At 33.8% G+C, this 22,451-nt stretch overlaps 4 protein-coding genes and 1 long non-coding RNA gene across 8 annotated transcripts in view; 3 read left to right on the forward strand and 2 right to left on the reverse strand.

Moving 5' to 3' along the window:
* Vav (Vav guanine nucleotide exchange factor) overlaps positions 1 to 4,527 on the forward strand; it is a 6,396-nt gene extending 1,869 nt beyond the window's left edge. For both annotated transcript variants that reach the window (XM_018506256.1, XM_018506257.1), the window contains exons 4-9: positions 950 to 1,139; positions 1,477 to 1,839; positions 2,049 to 2,369; positions 2,490 to 2,894; positions 3,190 to 3,461; positions 4,037 to 4,527. In XM_018506256.1, the coding sequence (XP_018361758.1) occupies positions 950 to 1,139; positions 1,477 to 1,839; positions 2,049 to 2,369; positions 2,490 to 2,894; positions 3,190 to 3,461; positions 4,037 to 4,394 (1,909 nt within the window). In that variant the 3' untranslated portion in view covers positions 4,395 to 4,527. The remainder of the gene's footprint in view (positions 1 to 949; positions 1,140 to 1,476; positions 1,840 to 2,048; positions 2,370 to 2,489; positions 2,895 to 3,189; positions 3,462 to 4,036) is intronic.
* On the reverse strand, positions 1,237 to 1,651 carry LOC108760361 (uncharacterized). Its single transcript, XR_001940080.1, has 3 exons — positions 1,571 to 1,651; positions 1,392 to 1,489; positions 1,237 to 1,251 (listed from the first exon to the last, which is right to left on the reverse strand). It is a non-coding gene; the product is annotated as an uncharacterized LOC108760361 (long non-coding RNA).
* A 2,042-nt stretch (positions 4,528 to 6,569) lies between the features above and the next one.
* On the reverse strand, positions 6,570 to 8,786 carry LOC108760360 (torsin family member). Its single transcript, XM_018506259.1, has 3 exons — positions 8,312 to 8,786; positions 7,344 to 7,609; positions 6,570 to 7,273 (listed from the first exon to the last, which is right to left on the reverse strand). The coding sequence occupies exons 1-3, from the start codon at positions 8,502 to 8,504 to the stop codon at positions 6,677 to 6,679; spliced, it is 1,056 nt and encodes a 351-aa protein (XP_018361761.1). The 5' UTR covers positions 8,505 to 8,786; the 3' UTR covers positions 6,570 to 6,676.
* A 3,607-nt stretch (positions 8,787 to 12,393) lies between these two features.
* On the forward strand, positions 12,394 to 15,606 carry Cyt-b5 (Cytochrome b5). 3 transcript variants are annotated; one of them, XM_018506311.1, is made up of 4 exons: positions 12,394 to 12,897; positions 13,179 to 13,307; positions 13,388 to 13,455; positions 15,032 to 15,606. In XM_018506311.1, exons 1-4 carry the CDS (start codon positions 12,742 to 12,744, stop codon positions 15,060 to 15,062), a joined length of 384 nt encoding a protein of 127 aa, XP_018361813.1. In that variant the 5' UTR covers positions 12,394 to 12,741; the 3' UTR covers positions 15,063 to 15,606. The 3 variants fall into 3 exon arrangements, with proteins under 3 accessions (XP_018361813.1, XP_018361814.1, XP_018361812.1); XM_018506312.1 differs by lacking the exon at positions 15,032 to 15,606 and adding an exon at positions 14,566 to 14,619; XM_018506310.1 differs by lacking the exon at positions 15,032 to 15,606 and adding an exon at positions 14,604 to 14,912 and having other exon boundaries at positions 12,742 to 12,897.
* A 1,198-nt stretch (positions 15,607 to 16,804) lies between these two features.
* LOC108760382 (b(0,+)-type amino acid transporter 1) overlaps positions 16,805 to 22,451 on the forward strand; it is a 25,948-nt gene continuing 20,301 nt past the window's right edge. The window contains exon 1 of the mRNA XM_018506309.1: positions 16,805 to 17,422. Coding sequence (XP_018361811.1) covers positions 17,398 to 17,422 — 25 coding nt within the window. The 5' untranslated portion in view covers positions 16,805 to 17,397. The remainder of the gene's footprint in view (positions 17,423 to 22,451) is intronic.

Below are 22,451 nucleotides of genomic sequence, written 5' to 3' on the forward strand. Positions count from 1 at the left end.
ATATATATATATTTCTTTTTAATAACGATCGATAAAAGAAGTAATTACACTGTTCGGCTTTCGAAAAATAACAACAAAGGGTTTAGTTAACTTTTATGTTAATTGATTTAGTGCCACATATGGATACGTGGCGTTAAAAACTAGGACTGTGGACGTAGATGAATCTCGGGTTTATGAAGAATTGCTCTACTTCTCGAGTAATTCTCAACGTAACTGGCCTTCTGCGGAGAAGGTATACGCCATTTCATGGCTTAACAATCTTAAGAACATTTTTTACTGAAAGAATATCAGCCATCATTGTATCCTTCCCTCTCACAAATGCAGCCTCTTCAATCTATAAATAGTAAATGATCCAAAGCACGAATCAAAACATTCTTAAATACATAAACAAGATGTTATGATACAATTTAAAACTCAAATTTGCCCCAGCTTTGTTTCATTTATACAAATTTACTATTCTAGGAAACATTATAATTATAAGTTACATTTATTCTAAGAAAGGCTATTTTTAAAAATATTGAAAATCTTTATTATGCATGGTATATCTTTTATATAGATGGATTTTTATTATGCATGGTATATTTTTGATGTAAACGGATATTTCTGTGTGAAAGAGGCTCTATTTCAGGATCTTTATTGTGCTTTATGAAGCACAAAAATTTTTTAATGATATTTTTTCCGAAATATGTATACACATACACGAATATTATATATCATTAAATAACATGTTGATGCATTAAAATTAAATTATATATATCATCTATGTGATACAATGGTGGCATTATTTTATTCTTCAGATTGAAGTTAGATATCGATCGCAGTTATCATCAGTGGCAGACCTTATAATTGTGCTGTATTATGATTTGATTTTTGTCGAGAACTTACCAATTCCCATCAATATGCATGTCATAGTGCATGGCCGTATTTTTTTTGTGTTTTTATGCTAAAGCCGCGAAGATGAAGGTCGTCGCAGGATATTTAGGAGACGCGAAGGCGACGAAACAGGTGGCGGAGGAGATAATGAGGATCCAGTCGGCGAGGAGGACGGGTATGGAGCTTTTTGCAGCCACGCACAGAGTGAAGAAATTTATCAGGACCTCTGTAGTCTACATTTACCACCACCTCCGTCAGTTGCGCAGGTCATCATTGTTTGTCCTTATTTCTCTTTTGTTTTCTTATAATTTTTTATATTATAAAATATCCTCAAACTTTCCTTTCGATCATCGTTTGAAGTACTTGAAGGAGACGCAGCTAATCAGAAAGATCTTGTATTAAAATATTGTATGCAGAAATATTATATGAATGTATTCAGTATTTAATCTTAGTGTTGAGTCCATAGGAAAGTGAATTTATTATTACCGCATTCATATATGATTAATTTTGTTATTCACCATGCGCTCTGCTTTACACCTTGCATACTACTTTATAATTTGCACAAAAGCGTTTCTATTCATCGAGATAATTTCCGTGCAACAGAGTAGTGCCATTTCTGGAGGAGAGAAAAGAGATTACGTAATCCAGGAACTCGTGGAAACCGAGCGAAATTATACAGAGGTTCTCAGTAACCTACTTAGACAATTCGTCCGACCATTGTCGTCGTTACTCCGACCCGAAGATTCCGCCCGCATTTTCTTCGCTATCAAGCAACTCTCAGAGATTCATGTGGGCTTCCACAGTCAGCTACGTAAGGCGCGAAACGGCGCCGCAATCGCCCAAGTCTTCCTCGACTGGCGGGAGAAGTTCCTCATTTACGGCGATTACTGCGCAAATCTCACCCTAGCACAATATACTCTGCAGGAAGCCTGCTCGCGTAACGAAATAGTCAATCAAGAAGTTGTCGTAAGTTTCATAATGCAAGTCGTGAACGACTTTAGATTAAACGATCAAAGAAAATTAAAAGCTTTACATTCAGTCCTTTTATAAGAAAAAAGAAGTCAATATTTTGCCAAATTTAGTGCGATATAATCTCTAAAAATTTCTGCCATAAGAAATTAGTAATTGATTAAAGAAGGTAATTTGAGCTATTTTAATAATGATATATTTTGCAGAGGTGTGAGCAAGAAGCTAACAGTAATAAATTTAAGCTGAGCGATATACTATCTGTGCCGATGCAGAGGGTGCTCAAGTATCACTTGCTATTGGATAAGTTAGTAGAGGAAACTCCTCGCGAGTGGATAGAGGATTTCCGCGCATTGGCAAAGGCGAGGGAAGTGATGGTCGATGTTGCTCAATACATAAATGAAGTAAAACGCGATTCTGACACGCTGGACATCATAAAGGACATCCAAGCATCGATAATTGACTGGGATGTTCCTGAAGACGCGCAGCTGAAGGATTTCGGCCGATTACTTCGTGACGGCGAGCTTAAGGTTTGCCTAATATATTTTTAAATAAAAATGTACATTTAGTTTGTTAATTTCCAAGAAAACGTTGCAATAGACTTAAAATTAACTTAATATGGAACCGTGGCTAATTCAGTTTTTCTGCAGGTGAAAGCTCATGGCGACCAACGGATAAAAGCCCGTTATGCATTCGTATTCGAGCAAGTGGTATTGATTTGCAAAGCTGGCAGAGGAGACCAATATTGTTACCGGGAAACTCTACGATTAGATGACTATAGACTGGAAGATCACATAGGACGCCGAACTTTAGGCAGAGATTCACGTTGGTCCTATCAGTGGCTACTTGTACATAAGCAAGCATACACGGCATATACTTTATATGCGAGAACAGAAGAACAGAAGCAGATGTGGATAAAGGCATTGCAGGATGCGATGGATAATGTTAATCCCGCAGCTTGTCGAAATACCAATCATAAATTCAAGTTAACGACATTTGATACTCCTAAAAGCTGTCAACGATGTGGAAAATTCCTTAAAGGCCGCATATTCCAGGTAATAATTAGCTAATGACATATTTATAGTTTTTGCACTATCAACTACTTATAATTGTACGAAGAATATACAATTCAAACGTGTAAAATTTATGCTAAAAATTATATATAGATAATAAGATATAGAATTACAATTTTTAGAATTTACATTTCAATTTAAAGAATTAAAATGCTTTAAAGTTATAAAAAAAATGTGCAATGTATAGATCAATAACTTTTGCAATTTTATTTCTTGATCTCTCTCAAAATATCAGAAAATCCAAATCACAATTTTAATCGAGTGTTGTATCATACAGGGTTACAAATGCGAGACATGTCGCCTTGCCGTACACAAGCAGTGTATCGCGCACTCGGGTCGTTGTATGCCCACGCCGACGTCGCCGACACCGCCACCACCACTACCCTGCGAACGTGCGCTCGCCGCGAAATTATGGTTCGTCGGGGAGATGGGCAGAGATGCAGCTTCCAATAAATTGGAATCCCGCGACGATGGCACTTACATGCTGCGCGTTCGTCCAACTGGACAACCACGTCTCAAACATGAAACCAATTATGCCCTTAGTATCAAGTAAGCTTGAACGACAAAAAATTTCTTTGTTTTAGGAAAATTTAACTCTAGTTTTTTATACATTCATTTCTATATTATACTTGACAATAAGCTATATTGGAAATATTTAGATCATTTATATATAATTGTGTCGTTGAATTTTGATATTGATTGAATATTTTAAATATATAAATTGTATCAAAATATTTAGAAAAAAAAATTTATAAAAAACTTTTCCCCTTGATATTTAAAACAATAAAACAGATTAAAGAACAATTGAGAGTAACAATACGGTAATTAGCAAAAGATATGCAAAAGATTTTCAATAAAGGATATATTTACTTCATAATTGGGTCCAACAGAAAAATCGTATATTTTGGTTTCAAACCTTCAGCGATATACAATTATTTCCACATTAATAGATATATTCCGAATATCTATCAGGTCTGAAAATGGCTTAAATAAAGCTGAAACGTTTTTTTCTGTTGAACACAACTATGAAATAAAAAATATTTAGAATTAAACATTTTTTTTCTAATTTTATTTATTTTACTTAAATTTTCTGAAGCCTTTCATTAAATATTATATTTTTTCAGAGCGGAAGGGGCAGTAAAACATATCCGAGTATTCAAACGTGATGTAGACGGAGCGGATTTGTACTATCTCAGCGAGTCCCGATTTTTCAAGAGCGTTGTTGAATTGGTCGAATATTACGAGCGGGCATCACTCTCAGAGAACTTCGAGAAATTAGATCAACGTCTATTATGGCCCTACCGGCGTGTCTTGGCCAAGGCATTGTTCGACTTCCGCGGCTGCGAACGCAATCAATTAAGCTTACGACGTGGTTGTCGAGTCGTGGTGTTGAGCAAAGAAGGTGATGCCAAAGGATGGTGGAAAGGTAAAATAGGCGATCAAATAGGATTCTTTCCAAAAGAGTATGTGGAGGAGGAATAGGATTATTAAGAATGAATTAGTTATTATATCGGTGTATATAATGTCGGATTTTAAAGTTCCCGATTAGATGTCTTTTATGTGTGACCATCGATTATTATATATTTTGATAAAATATCGACACAATTCTTTTACGAAGTTGTATCCTTATGTAAATTTAAATTATCAAGTTTTATAAAAATTGATAAAAATTTCTAAAATATATTTCTGTAGAAGATACGTATATATTATTTGATATTTTTTTTAATCATGTGACGTTTATGATAAAAATTTTACACTCAGAAAGAGACACATCGATCTTCTGGATAACTATTAATTGAACTTTACAACATGAAAAATGTTAAACTGAAAGTAAAACGTAAAAATACAATATACAAAGTTGGATATAATTTAAATCATATTATTATAAATCTTTTTTTATATCTTTTTTGGAACTATAAAACCGACATTTTATATGCAACGATCTAATTTGTTGACCATTCGATGGCTGATAAACATCGTGGTAATCATTTTACATTGCAATCATAATATCGACGCATACCTCAATAGAAAAGGATAAGAAGACGAGTTTATTCACGAGGCATTTTTGCGTTGTATAAAAAAATATAGGTAAATATATGCACAACTTGCATAGCGCACGCACAACTTCGATCACTCAGAGAAAGGTTTCTTCAATTAAAAAAAAATGTTTCTTTGCTATATATAGTTAAATGAAAATTTTCTTTGATTTGAACATAATTTCTTTAAATCAAATAAATTTTATTTGATTTAAAAAAATAATGTTTAAATCAAAAAAATTTTTTCTTTAACTGTATAGCAAAGAAACATTTCTTTGAATTGAAAAAACCTTTCTCTGGGCGATGCTACTGTTCTATTGTGTTTAATAAGATCCGAACGCATAATGTCGATGTATGTCTGGCGCTTCACTTAGACAATTTTTTTCTTTAACTGTATAGCAAAGAAACATTTCTTCGAATTGAAAAAACCTTTCTCTGGGCGATGCTACTGTTCTATTGTGTTTAATAAGATCCGAACGCATAATGTCGATGTATGTCTGGCGCTTCACTTAGACAACTTAGAAAAATATTGTTAGCTACGTGTATAGAATTATAAAGATAATTGCGTAAATATATATATGTATATTTTATATATATATTTTACTGCGATGCGGCATTCCTGATTATCGTTAGGCGATGATATCATAAAGACTAAAGTTGTTTGTCTGAAAATGCACGTGATTTAGAAAAATATAAGTGCCTACAAAATGCCCTAAAAAGATAGGAACTGGTTTGTTTTCTTTGAGAATTAAATTTTTCTTAAAGAAAATTAAAAGAAGAGAAACATTATACCAAAGAATTAACATCTTTATAGATGCATAGTTCTCCACTTCAACTTTAACAAAAAGTGAATTTTTCGTTTGAAAGATGTATCTGCTATCGATCCTTTTTTTTTCATTTTTTATGGGCATATTCTATGGCGATCTGTATCTTGCCGACAACTTTTTTCTTTATGATTAAATTTCAGAGTCAATTGCCAGATATTAATTGTACATAATCCTATCCGTACAATTAATAAAAAGTATTTCTAGTTATATTTAAATTGCGAACAAATGCGTACACAAATTGTATACAGGGTGTTCGGTAATTAGAAAACAAAGAGAGCAATTTCTCATTGTAGAATAAGATCGTTAAGTATGTAACGTAAATTTGCATAAATTATATTCATTTCGAGTTGTTAATTATGTATCGAAGAACCAGCATTTATTTTGCAAATGTTTGATGTTATTATTCTTGATAATATCCTACAGATGTCTATTAATTAACTTTTATAATATTGTATATATTTAGATAAAATGTAATTATATGTAAATTTTTCTGATTGTTGTTTGGAGTAACAAGTTATAAGTCTACGAAAGAAATGCTGCCTAACAACATTAATTTATAGTAAGCTCAATTAGTGCCAATCAAAATTCTATCAAAATGGATAGAATAGTAATATTTAGGTATTAAGCCTAAGAAAAACATACACCAAATTTTATTAAGCCTGTAAAATACTGTTATTCCAAGCACCCAAATTGATGAATTATAAAAAAATTTATTCGAAAAAATTGAGAAATTATTCTCTTTTTACTAGATATATTGCTAATTATATCGAACAACTATATATAGATAACAATAAGAAATTCTATCAATAAAGGATCTTATCGAGATGTTATATAAATGCTTACACAATGTGTCTCATCAGTATTATTACTTTTATTAAAAATTTCAGTATTTTAAATTATTTCAATCAATAGGCTTGGACTCTGATTGTTTACGATACACAATAGTAGCAACTTTCTGTTCTATCCTCTTACAGCCTGCCATCGAGTACAGATTAAGCGGTTCAGGGCCAAAAGTTAAATACGACAGTGCCTCTTGTAACATCTCCTCTGTCGGAGTGACACCTCGATCGGTGAAAGACCTTGCTAAACATTTTCTAACATGCACTTCCTCAAGAGGTAGAAAAGGTACATAATGATCAATCACACTAGTCTGTATAGTGTCACTATGATGGAAACCACCCTTCTCAGTGAATGCTCCACCAGCTACGAGTGCTTCAAAATCCTGTAATTTTGTGTCCTCCCGTTGCTTGCCCTTCTCCCACAGATTTTTGAGATGCTGCACTATTTTGGTGCTGCCAGTGTTTGAGAGAAATATAAAAATAGCTTTGTTCTGATACACGGATTTGCTATTCTTAATGGATTTGTGATAATTGTTGTAGTCTAGAAATGGTACCAGTACGTTTAGTAGACCCTCTGGCATTTTATCCACCTCGTCGAACACAAACATTGATCTCTCGCACTGTTGCAGACCATTAAAAATAATATTATATAATTCTTCCTACAAAAACAAATTGTCCATTAATTTACTTTCTTTTATTATAATGAATTATACATATTTGAATGTATACCTGGTAGTCATCTACTTTTCGTTGCAGAGGAAAATCATTACGGCCATTGAAAAAATGGAAATAATTGCTCTGGACACCGTTTTTATAAAAAGCTTTGGCAATCATCTGCACGACATAGTTCTTGCCTGTTCCTGGTGTGCCATGAAAACTCATAACCAACGCCTTATGCGAATTGTGATTTTCCAAGTGGCCTCGAAGTGCATTTATGATCGTTTCATGGGCAATTTGTTGCCCGTATAATTTAGCAGTAAGTACATATTCTAATCCTATAATTTCAATAATTTTTTAATATTTCTGTGTAAATGTACATGTATAAGACAAAAAAATAGATAGTAATTATACAATTTAGCTTCCGCTAGTTCAAAAATCAATAAAATTAGGCTTATTCGATGTGTTTTTGCATGAAACGAAAGAATTTGGCAGAAAAATAATAGAAGTCGTGCGTCCCTTGGCAGAAGGAAAGGAAGGGGGCAGAGGGAGTGAAAGTCGAAACCTATGTGTACAGTACAAAACATTGTATATAGATCTCGTTTCGCCTCTATGACAGATTTCCTAACCTCAATAGTAGTCAACTTCAACGCTTAATATCTCGGTTCGTAGGGCAGAGCGGCACTTTTTTCTGCCATAGATTCTTTCACATGCGAAAACGCATCGAATAAGTCTAATTTTATTGATTTTTAAGCTGCGGAAACTAAACTGTATAATTACCAAATACATTACAATATTCCGATATAAATTGATAATTAAATTATTTCTGATTTCAAATTAATAATTAAACAAAAATTAATGATAACCAATGATTATCAGAAAATATTAAAGGAAATAAAAATACATCAAATTACTTTTAACAAAAATAAATCCACATATGCGAATCACTTATTGGATTGAAAATACCTTTAATTCTATTTAATGACAATACATGAATTAAAATTTTTTTATAAGAAGAAATCATATAGATTCACACTTACTATCCAAGTCGGCAGGAATGTATTCATCTGTGCAGCATTCCTGGTACACGCATTTGTACTTGTCGTACACGTAATAACCTAAACCACTTAATGCACCACTTACTACACCAAGTGTTATAAGTTCGCCTTGTGCAAATGCGAGGAATTTTGTAAAAATCAGTAAAAGCGTCAGGACGCGTTCGATAAGATTCATGTTATTGAACTCTTTTTCTTCTTTTTCTTTTGATCGCCGGCTTCGCTGTTGGGAGAACGGCAAGTCCGGCTATTTTCTTACAGTCTTCCTCGCAGATCAACACAGACTCTCGATGGTATATCATACCATAATACTATGTACTGTACTATGTGTATTCAACTGTAGTAGCATCACAACTGTGGTAGCATTGTTTCTCCATCGCGTTAAATAGTCTGTTTTCTGTTCCAGACCACTTAAGACTAGAGCTTTAGATTTACAAGAGTAGCGCATTTCTTTGTTGGCGTTTTCGCTCTTTTTTTTTTAACCGCCATTTTAGACCTGTTTGTGACAGTTTAGTGACAGCTAGGAAACTGATCACAAAAATCCGAGCAATTACCCGTACGGCAATAAATAAAAGCTCTATAAAACTAGCAGGGTCAAATTAGCAAAATCAAATCGGATCTATTGGAATGTTTAGTATTAATTTGTGCCATTAATCATAATTTTGTACTTTGTGCCATTATGAGAAAAATTGTGACACTGCTATAGCCTGTAAGGGTACGTATCCACTGAGCGCGTCACGCGTCGTCGAAGGAGAGAAAGAGAGGGGTTGTGTATTTACATAATCTTATCTCTTTCTCTCTTTCATGACGCGACGCGTGACGCGCTCAGTGGATACGTATCATAATAGTTAGCAGGACTAATTTAAAATAAAACGAAAGATCGTATCAGAAATTAATAGGATTGAATTTTTACTAACTTGTATTACCAAAACAATTTTATATTATGCGTCATTAAGTTAATATTTTACATTTTTTTTTTAATGACTTTATTAATATACTAATCAATATGTCAGTGATCTCAACAAGAAAACCTAAATGAACCTGGCACTTTACTTTAAGAAAACAAAAATTTGGTAAATTTTCATAAAAAATGGCGGGCAGTTTGCGCTACTTTTGACAAATATCACGTATATTTATCTCGCTTTAAATTCCAAAAGTGTACACTAGTTCAGCCACTGAAATCGAACCTTAGGATTACCATACCTAACCATGTTTGAATTATAAGAAAAGAAAATATATTATACATATATATATATATATATATTTTTTTTTTAAGATGATTCAGGACCGAAGAAGAGTTCAGTTTTTATGCGTTAAATAGTATTATTTAATGAAATATAATTTTTGTTGATAATTCTCATTAATATAATTTTATAAAAATAAAATTTTAATTAATGATCTGAAGAACCGACGAAATACTATTAAAGACGATCGGCGCTTATGGAAGTTCGCCGTTTGCGTGTCTGTTAAAATTTAAGTGAGTAATGCCCGTTTCTACTAATGTAGATTAACTTTAATCTCGGTTCAACGTACTCTTCGTCTTTTTCTAGTTCTAAAGATTAAAAAAAGGCAAAGAGTAAGTTGAATCGAGATTAAAGTTAATTTACATTGGTGGAATGGGCGGAATGGGCATTAGAGTAAGAAACTGATAATACGATACAAAAAAATTCCATGATTTATTAGTTTCGTAAACACGTATATGTGTGTTTAAAACTTAATAATACTCGATTTTTATTTAAAACTGATTTTAATGTTTTTATCCGAATTTGATAATCAATATGAGAAGATAATTACAGAGAAAAAATTGCCCTGACCCATCTCCCGAGTCCTGAGATGAGGCAGTTGAAGCCAGTTGCTGGATTCACCCTGCATCCAATTTGCGTCGTACGATGCTCTACAACCAATCAGAAAACAGGATTGTGATGATACGAAGCAAAATCCATCGGAATCCTGTTTTCTGATTGGTTGCACAGCGTCGTGCGACGCACATCGGATGCAGGGTGAATCCAGCAATTGGAGCGAAGCGGGACTCGGGAGTAAAAACGATGACGTATTGATGACGTAATTAGAGTCGCTGGGAGCGTTCCGAAGCATCAAGTGGACCAGTCATGTCAGTGACTTTAGTTTCCATCGAGGGTTTAAACCGGATCAGGGGCTCTATTCTTGAAAAGAAACGTATACGAAATTCTAGGGAAATGCTACAGTATACGTTACGTATACTATAGTATTTCCCTAGACTTTCGTATACGTTTCTTTTCAAGAATAGAGCCCCAGAATGTAAAAACCAACCAACTACAATTCTTCTGGTACAGTCGGACGACAGGGGAATGCTCGACTGTAGTTGGTTGGTTCTTACATTCTGATCCTGTTTAAACCCTCGGTGGATCCTCATACGGGCAACAGCGCTTTGACACCGAACTGATTGGTGAAAAACGGGTGATGGGGGTAAATTTTACCCTCACAACCGACTTTTCACCAATCAGCGCTCTGTGTCAAAGCGTTGTTGGGGTGCGTTCCAAAACGCAACTTTGGTAACTGAAATCTATAGTTAACGTAACGTAAACTATAGCTTTTTAGTAACCAAAGTTACGTTTTGGAACGCACCCTTGCCGGGCTAAGCCAGTGCTGACAAATGCTGACAAATGCTCTGTAGCGTTTGAAGCGTCTAAGTGGACTGCGGCCTTTATCACATGACCATGCGATTGGTCAATTCTTTTTTCATTCGAGATCTCGAACTGATTTCTAGCAACGTGAACACGAGGCTTTACAAAACTGTTGCGTTCTACAGAACGCACTTATATATTCGAACGTTGAAAAGATCGAGAGAACAAAGTCGTAAAAAGTGCAAGCATTGCAAGCAATAGGTCTGTTCACGTTGCATGAAATCCCCAAATATTTTTGCACTTAAAATGAGATAGATACATATTTTGCCTTAAAAAGAGAGAAAGCGAAGATGTCAAGTGTCAAAAGTGCAAGCAACGCGAACAGGGGCTCTATTCTTGAAAAGAAACGAAAGTCTAGGGAAATACTATAGTATACGTAACGTATACTGTAGCATTTCCCTAGATTTTCGTATACATTTTAACATTTCTTTTCAAGAATAAAGCCCCAGACCTATTGTGACAGATTTATACCAATGACATATATACACAGACCAAACATTCTGGAGCTCTATTCTTGAGCTACGTTCCAAAACTTCCTCTCCGAGGAAAATTTTACTTTATATGCTATAGTATACGTTACGTGTACTATATATTTCGAGTAAAATTTTCCTCGCAGAGGAAGTTTTGGAACATAGCTTTGAAAAGAAACGTATACGAAAGTCTAGGGAAATACTATGGTATACGTAACGTATACTGTAGAATTTCCCTAGACTCTCATATATGTGTGCCTTCCAACAAGCGACACAAATGACACGGTGTGACACAATGGATCATTATATCCTTGTTGTTTGTCAATGTTAAACAAAGATGACATGATCACTGTGGGCCACTTTCACCATCGTCGGTTTACTTAACTAGCTTAGAAATAGTTCTATCTCTTTCTATTTCATTACAGTTACTAGGCTGGTTAAGTTAATTGAGCTTGGTGATAGTGGCCCTGTATCGCACTGTGTCGCTTGTTGGAAGGCGCACTATGTTTCTTTTCAAGAATAAAGCCCCTGCCCGTAGTTTGAAGCCGGAAATTGACAGTTTATGTGGCGTTTAAGACCCGTCGTGTCTCTTTCTATTTTGATGAGAGCAGTGCGATAGATTGAAATAGTACGGGTCTTAAAACACCACATAAACTATCAATTTCCGGCTTGAACCGGCAACCGGCACCACTAAAAAGCATGGGGATGCTTGATCTATGTATATATGTGTTAATATATATATAACCAGTTTCACCAACGTCAATTAATCTTAATCGGGATTAATTGACAACCGTAATTGGTCAATTCTACTAAACAGCAAATGCGATTGGTCAGTTAACAGCCGATTAAATAACTGACATTGGTGAAATCCTTTACGTATCTTGACAGTTGGCACCTCTGCATTCAACCATGATCGTGTTGCCCTCATACGGCGCCTTCGCAAATTAATCCGGAATAGCTTGAAAAATCATATAAGTTTCTCTTCATTCTCTCAGGAATCGAGTTAGACACCAACAACCAATGATAACTCAAAATTATCAGGATCCAGCAAAAACGCTGATTACATTGTGACCAAAGTCCACAACTTGTCGAATTATTTCGTGAACCGTTAATCGTTACTAGTCGTGCCCAGTCGTACCAGTTGATGCTCTGACGGGAACATCGGTGACGAATTAAGAGAAAAAACGCTGAGTCAATTGACGCAAGTCCGGCAAATCGTTTGCTAAAGGATAGTGATCTCGAGTCTCGTCAGCAAAGAAAAAGTAAAGATACGCTAATTGAGATGGCAACTAAGGATCTTAAAGACGACACCGCCGCGGCTACTTCAGCTGGCAAACTCTTCACGCGGGCAGAAGTGGAGAAGCATGCTGAAACTTCAAGAGATACATGGATCATTATTCACAATAATATCTACAATGTCACCTCGTTTCTTAATGAGGTTGCAGTTTTTCTTCTCACAAAAAAACTTAGATACTGATCTTTGTTGAATTCAATTTGAAACATTAAGTCTGTCTTTTTTATTGCCGCACTTTCTGAACTAGTACACAGTGCAATAAGTTGAAGTGAAACAAATATACGTTTATTTCACTTTAACTTATTGCACTGGTTCAGAGTGCAGCAATAAAACAGATCTATTGTTTTTGTTTACTGAAATATTTATGTTTTTTAAATATACAGTTTTTATTAAAACTACTCTGATATGTTAATTTTCTTTAATAGCATCCTGGTGGTGAGGAGGTACTCCTTGAACAAAACGGACAAGATGCTACGGAAGCTTTCGAAGATATTGGACATTCAACTGATGCCAGACAAATGATGGAATCGTATAAAATTGGAGAGCTGGTAGAAGTAAGAATTGATTTCACGACAAGCTGCATTTTACATTATCCTTGCATTTCTTTATTATTGGTTATTTGTATGTATTTTAGGCAGAAAGAACGGAAGATTCTGAAAAGAGAATCAAGAAATGGTCTAATGAAAATGAAGACAGCTCTAGGTATGATCTTATTCTCATTTTTCTATTGTACTATTTTAAAGACTTGATGATTCTAACATTCTCACAATTCTATTATATCTTTATCACGTTTTAATATTTCAGAATATTTTTTAGTGTTCCAGAAATCTATTTTCTTTGACACTATGTTTCACAAACGTCCCTAAATTTCCCAATAACAAGAGTGACACTTTTCTTCTTAATTTTCTTTAATTTTCATTATTACACACAGATGGTATGAATACAGAAATCTTTTTTAATTAAAGATAACCTCTGTTACACGGTACGCTTAATCGGGTTTAATAATATTCGTAGTTATGAAATTGACCAATCATAGCTGTTCCTTGGAAGAATGGAATAACTGTGATTAGCCAGTTTCATAACTACAAATGTTAATTAAATCCGAGTAAGGGTGTCTTGTAAAGTCAGTGGCTAGTCAATAATGTCATAACAATACTTTATCTGATGTTATCTTAATCAGATATTTTTGCACTTGTAATGTGCAAATGTATTATGATTACAAGAGCTTATCAGTAAATTTTTAATGAGCTCATTCATTATCTAACTCCGAGAACTTTCTTACATAGTCAATCCTATGCTTTGAAAGTAGTTTTAGCAATCCTAATACTTTATTTGCAATGCTAATATTGTACAGTATATTAAAAAGTTAAATTTTATGTTTGGAAAAAGTTCTTTTTAATTTTATTTTCTGTTATTACCTGAAACTTTAGTGTTTTGATATAAATGATTGAACATATGATCTACTTGATGCTATAAATGCATCAAAACATTCCTTGATTGTTCAATTAGTAAAATTCTACCAATTGATTAATTAAATACTTAAGCATATTCAAAACTTGTAGCTCTAAGTAGTTTGCCCTTAATAGCATATTAACGTTTTTTCTTCTTGTTTAAAAAAAAAATACGTTTTCTTTAAGTTTGCTAAATATATATATATTAAGTATAGACAAAATCAGTTTAATAATTTGTAACACATGAATAAAATCAAATATGAACGTGTTCATACTGTCTGCATTTAAATACAGGCAGAAAGCCTGTTTCTTTTTCTTTTTCAAGTATCATGTGTAAATATGAATCATCATATGTAAATAGTCGTTGCTGCATCGTGATGTGATGATTGGCAATTGCAGTTCTTGGTGGTCCTGGTTGATTCCAATTGCCCTTGGGGTGCTTGCCACCATCGTCTATCGCAACTTTATCAGCGCATATTAAAACATTCCGAGCCTTTTTTTCATGTTATTTACTTGTTAACAACTATATATATGTATACATATGTATTGATAAACAATTGTTGTACAATTTTTCCGAATGTATGTCGCGTACTGTTGTTTTCTATGAACCAAATAATGCATTTTCTGGCCTAGGATCTCTTCACAAGAGAAAGGAAGATAGAGAGAAAACGGCCGATAATGTGTACTATATAATGATATACAAATAACGCGCATTTATATATTTATATGTATACATTTGTGCACATGGTATATATATGCATATGTACATGTAGCGTTTATACGCGACGTTCTCCGAATTGACGAAATAAATTAATTTAATTCCTTAGAAAACAGGATTCCCACGGAATAAAGAAGTAAACCCGGTCCTTAAATCCTTAAAAACGAGAAAAAGACTACTACAAGAGGACAATAACTAATAGAAGTAATTCGATTATCGATCAAACCTTATGAAACGCGATCGTATTTGCTAATATTATTTGTACATTGTAGCAGATTAGACTAATCAAGAAGACTACGTCGACTGCATCACTGACAAGAAATAAAATAGCTGCATTGAAAATATTTTCTATAATGAGTATAATGAATTTGTAATCACATTTATTATTTTTTCTACAATTTACCAATAAGAGCATAATAGATCTCTAAAAATCTGGTAAATAATAATGCATATAAGTTGCAAATTTTAAATTAATAAAAACATGTACAAGCGATAATAATGCTATATAAAATTTGGGAATCTTTAATACTTATGATGATTTCAATTTAGATCGATTTTGAGATTTAGTATTCTAAGATCAAGACTAGTATCCACAGTCGATTTTTATTTTTATAACTATCTCAAGTACGGTCTTGAGACATCATAAATCAATCACCTGCGATAAAGACATTGCTTAAGACGGTAGTAAGAACGGTACGCTTAATCGGGTTTAATAATATTCGTAGTTATGAAATTGACCAATCATAGCTGTTCCTTGGAAGAATGGAATAACTGTGATTAGCCAGTTTCATAACTACAAATGTTAATTAAATCCGAGTAAGGGTGTCTTGTAAAGTCAGTGGCTAGTCAATAATGTCATAACAATAACTTGAAGTAAAAATCGACTGTGAATATCAGCCTAAGTATTTACTAAAATTATTCGACTGTAACATTCTTAAATAAATGAGTTGTATACGGAAAGAATAATTTTGCTATTTATTAAAAAATTTAGTTAGATAACATTTGAAAAAGTATATCTAGTGGACCATTAAAATAATAATTCAGTAAAAAATTCAAGCATGATGCGCAATACTGCAAAAAATTTTATTCTTACAACCAACTCGAGCATTTTACATAATTACTTAAAAAATTTGAAGTAAAAATCGACTGTGAATATCAGCCTAAGTATTTACTAAAATTATTTGACTGTAACATTCTTAAATAAATGAGTTGTATACGGAAAGAATAATTTATTAAAAAATTTATTTAGAAATTTATTTAAATATTTATTAAAAAATTTAGTTAGATAACATTTGAAAAAGTATATCTAGTGGACCATTAAAATAATAATTCAGTAAAAAATTCAAGCATGATGCGCAATACTGCAAAAAATTTTATTCTTACAACCAACTCGAGCATTTTACATAATTACTTAAAATATTAATAATCCGACAAAATAATTTTTAAATCTATATTTCGCCAAATTTTTCAATGCTTCAACAACTATTCTTTCTGTTTACAGAAAATGAAAATATATCAACATTAAAATTGTTAATTTTTTTTAGTATAATAGATTTATGCTATCATATAATATATTTATACATTGGTAAATAAAGATTCTGTTGCAAAGGTCATACGCAAGCATTCATCTGACCCCGAATGCAGAAAACGAGTTCAACGAAGTGGCAATAGTGGCATTGAAATTAAGCGCCGGCGATCAGACGTCCTGCGTGGCTCCCGCACGCAGGAGCCGCGTGATGTCCGTGATGAGCGCGGGATAACCAATGGATGCTACGCACCATTCTGGAGTAAGGATTCACGGTGGCGTCGCTCCGTCGTCGGTATCGAGCGAATTCTCCGACGCGCGCGTCTCGTCGCGCCGCGCCGGGCTGCGCCGCGCCGCGCCGCGCCGGTTCACGCTTTGCCCTCGCGTCTCTCCGCTCCCTCGACCCTCGACAGCGGTGGCTTTGGTAGACCTCGCCTCCGACGGCTCCAACGAACGCCCAGTAAAGCGCGAAAGCTCGTTGAGGGAGCGTCGTGGAACATTACTCTGACAGAGGCATCAGCGACAGTCGATTAAAAAAAAAAGAGAGAGAGAGAGAGATAGAGAGAGAACCGGAAGAGAGGAGACTTGTAGAGCGACATATCGCAAATAAGTAGATTCGGCGGACCGATTGAACAGCGTCGTCGCGAGGACGAGCGAGAAACGAGAAGAGAGCTTGCGAGAGAACAAAGATAGTACGCGACAGGGAGAAAGGAGCGAGTACACGCTGAGAAGAGCGACAAAAGGAGAGGACAGCAGGGACCGGTCCCGGAAGTGGAAGAGCAGAGGTCGACGGGGAGGTAGAAGGGGTGCGAGTGGACGAGGACGACGAAGGACGCGAGGACAGCAGCTGCGTAAGGAGCGAACGGCGGTGGTTGCACTGAAAAGTAGCGGCGTGGTGTCATGAGAGGCGGTCTCACGATCCGCCCTTCTTATCGGTCCCTCCAAGAGTCATGCATGTCGCGCCCCTCAAACGAGGTAAGCGCGTAATTGCTGGAGCAACCCTCCTTGTCTGTGATTTTAGGGATGCCGGTCGTATTAGATTGTCGTTGTAATCGCCGGTTTACTTGGCTTTGCAATTACATTTTTTAACATAATGGAAAGTCGGCTCAAATCAGTTAATTAATAAATCGGTCTCTGTGTGAAGATGAGAATTCTTAAAATGGACTTTCATTAAATTTTCTCTTTCATTATATTTTCTCATCTTATCGTGGACAAGCCTGCGATGTGATTGGATCTCCCTTGATACATAAGAAGTAGAGTTTTAGTTTCGTCGAACTTGTTATCCACTGAGTTTTTATATTTCTTTCGTCCTCAATGAGAATTTGAGGACTTCGATACAAAAACGGTCCCGTGAAAAAAATAAATTGAATTAATGAGTAATTATCTCAAATTCCTTAAAAAGCGAGATCATTGCGCCTTAAACTAATCGCGATTAACAGTCTCGTATCTCGCCGGTGTACACGCGATACGCCCACGTTTGTTTGTTTGCAATGAAAACAACTGGCGCGCTTCTCGTTACGTAATCGTATTAATCTTTCAAAGAAAAAACCGCTAAAGCACTTAAGAGTAATTCCTAATGCGATTAAATAATCTCCGTCCGCACGTGGTGTACGATTCGATGAAATATTTCCGAGAGAAAAGCAAAGAAAAAATTTCTGTTACAAATTAATCAGTATTATGAGAAATCTACTTTAGGTATTAATAGAAAATGGATACTTAAATAAAGCATCGCTTAATAGTTAATTATCATTTACGTAATATCTGCTAATTTTTTTACTTACAACCTTAGGCTTTTACAGTGCCTCTTAATTTCAGATAAAAATAGTTTAACAAAATTATTAAGGGGTTAGAAAATCCCTACGTACTTCTTTAGTTTTTGACATGTAGATAATGAAAATTCTTTGTATTTTGTTCAGAGTCAAACCGTGTGCCTGAAATCCTGCACACCGATTTAAAAAGAGGGATTCAGCGAGTGGATCAATGTGCCGCCATTTTAGACATAAGGCTAATAAAAAAATATTTTTTTAGTTTGTTATATATGTACACTAAAGCCCTTCAAACGGTTTTTGATCACAGTTATTCATTTACTCAAAAAAAAATTCCCAAATTTGGATATTACTTTAGAGCCTCAGGGGTGATCTAACCCCTGGAATAATGCGAGCATTTAATACATTACTATTAGAAATTATCTAATTTTTTTTGGTTGACATAAATTTATTATTAATTGCTCTGAGAAAAATGTCCTGGTCGTACTAACAAGTATGAACAAAATCATCATATCGATTAGAATTCTGATTATCTCAACTAGAATGTTTGATAGATTTAACAATAAATGTCTGATGTGTACTTTTATGATTAAATATACCATTCATTTTTGGAATTTCAATTAATGCGATTAGACTTTTTAGTGTAATATGTAAATAAATTTAAAAGACTATGCAGGACTCTCAAAAAAGTGAAAATTAAAATCGCGAAAGGACTGATAAAAGATAAAAGTGTAGCGGTAATTGGTGCACAATTTAACAATCAAAAAAACAACAATAGAAAGTATTTAGATTTACTTTATTGTTCGTTATGTCTCAATTTCACTGAAGCCGAATGTTCAAACAATAAAATAAATCTAAATATAATTTTTATCGATTGTTAAAATGCGCCAACTGTCGCGCTGTACTCTCATCAGCCCTTATACAATTTTAAATAAATAAATTTATTAATTGTTATAAATTTTCAATCAACCGTTTATCGTTTCAGCAGAAGAAGGAGGGCGCAATTAACTCTCATCCATATTCCTTTTTCTCAGCGGGAAAAGTAACTTTTACTAGTACAATTTGTTTTAAAAAAGTTATATATATAAAAAACCGAAGTATTTCTTATTGACAAAATATGATGAAATGAACAAAGCAAATAAAACAGCAAGCATTGTCCGTATAAAAGCCGATAACAATCGCGTGGCTGAGTTTGCTTCCTTTAGCTAAAAATAGCGCTGGGAAACGAAAATATCTCTTTACAAGAATATTTTATTAGGTCTAGAATATCTTAAGAGGATCTATCTCGATGAAAACAATATCATCTCAAACTATATATGTATGTGTATACGTATTCTGAATGTACTGCTTATCATACGCACTGACGTCATTCTGCAAACATAATAATCTAGTCTATGGAAAGAAGGAGGGGAAGGAAAATGCGCTTGCACTCTTGAGGAGTTACAAGAAGGAAGAAAAAAATTTAATTAAAAAATAGCTCCACCATTCAAGAGAGTATCTATATTTTCTTACTAGTTCGAACATCTCAAGCGCTAAGTAAACAATTCCTATCAACGCTGCTGACGTCAATATTGAGTATCGATGACGTTTCATGGCTGCAACTAACATTAAGAGGCATTAGGCGTACTCGTATTAATTATGAAACATGAGGAGTAGTTGAAGGCCGGCAAGAAGCATGTGGACGTTCCGAAGACGTTTCTTTTCAGGGCGTAATCGATGAAAAACTAGAACTTCGATACACCTTTACAAAAATGAAAAAAATGGAAAATTTAATACGATTGTCTTCTGAAAGACAGAAATATTTGATCTTTTTTATGGAGAGATGTATATGATTTAATTTTTTTTTTTACTTATATATATAAGAGAAGACTATTGTAAGCTCTGATAAAGACTGTCTTTATAAAAATCTAACACTAACCGATTTAATACTGAAAGATAATAATTAATTTCTTATTTCAGATATTAAAAGCATTGTTGTTCAGAGTTTTTAGTACTCCAAATAAGTAATTAATTTACTGTCTTTTAGTAATAAATTGGCCAGTGTTAGATTTCTGTCGAAGTGATAAAGATTATGAATTTATAACAATAACAAGAAGAATTCAAAGAGAACGAAAACTTTCCTTTTCGTAGCATTTTTAGCTACTTGGCGGAATAATAAATAATTTCGAGACACCCGATGTGCCCACAATTGAAGGCAACGAGTGTTTCGCGTCACGAATGCACTCGAATAGGTTAACTACGAAAAACCTGTTGGTCGCGTCCTCGTGGTCGAGCATAGTGTGCCAAGAAGATGTGTATCCACTGGTTACTCTCTCAAGTCGCGAAATGTTTGCTAATTATAAACGTCTCGCCGTCGAGCCTCTTCTTCTCTTTGTCAATGAAAAACGAGTTTTGCTAAGTGTGCCCCGATGAATTCGCGTCAATCATTTTTATAGATGTGGCTGCGTGAAACCGCACATTGCGTAATCCTGCGCTTGAACTCCACATTTATTGTTAGCTGAGGACATGCTCAGATAAAATTTAAAACCAGCAATAACCGACATCGAATATCAACGATAATGACAATTATAATAAAAAATAATTAAATCTGAAATGTCATCGGTTATAATGAGTTTATCACTTATTAATAAAAAATGGTGATGTCTTTTATTTATTTCATAAATTAACGGAATTTTGTTTTTTGTTAATAGGAATTCATTGATTATAAATAAAGTTTTTTAAAATTAATTGCATTAATTTTAATCACATGGCAAAGTTAAATTTGCTTTTAATATTATTTTCATTTTGTTTTATTTAAATTATTAATAAATAGATTTATAAAGATTATTATGTAAATATATGTATATAATTATGTACATATGTAAACATATGTATAATAGTAATTCTTATTGTCCTAAATACTGGATGAAGATTCGCTACATCTCAAAATACATTTTATGATCGACTGTAAGATGAGAAGTATTCTTCTGCGATCATCCACCATTACGACTCTTTTTAATTCTTTAGCGACATCATATGATGATAAATGATTTGATGTTATTCAAATGTCATATATTTCCTTTTCTACGAAAGTGACGCGAGATTTTAGATTATTGGACAAGCTATAATATCGGTATCAGTATGTTCGAAAAAAATATAAAAACGCGCGATAAACTTTGGTATAAGGAATTATTTCATTTTTTAATAATGTTTGTAATTAGTAAGATCTTAAAAATCTTGTTAATATTTGTAATTAACAAGATAATAAAAATATCTTATTAATTTCCATTTGATACAATCACAATATGTAACATTATAACACGAGTATAGATTAAATTATAAGTCAAAAGCTACGGTTATAGTTAAGTGAAAACAACGCGTTATAGCCAGACGGGAATGAAAGAGGGCAATCGATTCTACGATAACTCGAGATCGGGCACGAGCATCTACTTTGAAAATATCATTGGATATACTCGATAACGATCTTCATGTTGGATATCAACTACTTTCTCACGACTGTTGATGCATAATTGTTGCAAATGCTTAACGCACGATAAAGTCAAGTACCCACTTGAATCGGCGCGAGCCGTTAATAATGATTAATCATTGAAACGATTACGATACTATCGAGTTTCATTTCATCCATTCATATCTACTGTAGTGTGCTTGTAGTTTTATATACACGCATATCCTTTGATATGTAAAATTTATCGGTAAAATTACAGTTACGTAATTTTGTTTTTTACACAATATTGTACAGTTTAATAAATACTGCAATAAATTTATAGATACTTGCATATGTGAAATAATGATATTTTCGTATCTTGAAATAATTCTTATTTGCTTATGATTTTTACTGAATTATATATATATACATATATATACATAGAAAATTTAATAAAAACTATAAGAATGCCTCTATATAATTCACAAATCGCAAAACGTAATTCGCAAATCCTAATGCAGAATGCATGACGACCACTGCACGCAAGGACACGCAAATGATGAAAACTAATCACACGCAACGAAAAAACAAATGCAAATCTTTATTCTGCGTTTGCGAACTACGTTTTACGATTTGCAATTTATATAGAGGCACCTTAAAACTAATATATTAAATTATTTAATTATTTAATATCGACGACCAACAATCATAGCGAACGAGCCTAGAGGCTTCTCTAATCTCAAGCGCATTGTAAAAAATTGTGTAAAATTATAACTATTATGCTGGATAATTTTGAGATCCACTATAATAGTTG

Source organism: Trachymyrmex cornetzi, unplaced genomic scaffold (genome assembly GCF_001594075.2).
Source record: "Trachymyrmex cornetzi isolate Tcor2-1 unplaced genomic scaffold, Tcor1.1 scaffold223, whole genome shotgun sequence".
Taxonomy (NCBI): domain Eukaryota; kingdom Metazoa; phylum Arthropoda; class Insecta; order Hymenoptera; family Formicidae; genus Trachymyrmex; species Trachymyrmex cornetzi.

What these genes read in the sequence shown, in the direction of transcription:
- LOC108760360 (XM_018506259.1), bottom strand. Translation starts at nt 8,504, where the DNA reads ATGAATCTTATCGAACGCGTCCTGACGCTTTTACTGATTTTTACAAAA. An exon ending in CATTCCTGCCGACTTGGATA is followed by an intron (nt 7,610 to 8,311) that starts GTAAGTGTGAAT and finishes TTGAAATTATAG; the next exon opens with GATTAGAATATGTACTTACT. An exon ending in GAAAAGTAGATGACTACCAG is followed by an intron (nt 7,274 to 7,343) that starts GTATACATTCAA and finishes TTGTTTTTGTAG; the next exon opens with GAAGAATTATATAATATTAT.
- Cyt-b5 (XM_018506310.1), top strand. Translation starts at nt 12,742, where the DNA reads ATGGCAACTAAGGATCTTAAAGACGACACCGCCGCGGCTACTTCAGCT. An exon ending in AAATTGGAGAGCTGGTAGAA is followed by an intron (nt 13,308 to 13,387) that starts GTAAGAATTGAT and finishes TATGTATTTTAG; the next exon opens with GCAGAAAGAACGGAAGATTC. An exon ending in GAAAATGAAGACAGCTCTAG is followed by an intron (nt 13,456 to 14,603) that starts GTATGATCTTAT and finishes TGGCAATTGCAG; the next exon opens with TTCTTGGTGGTCCTGGTTGA.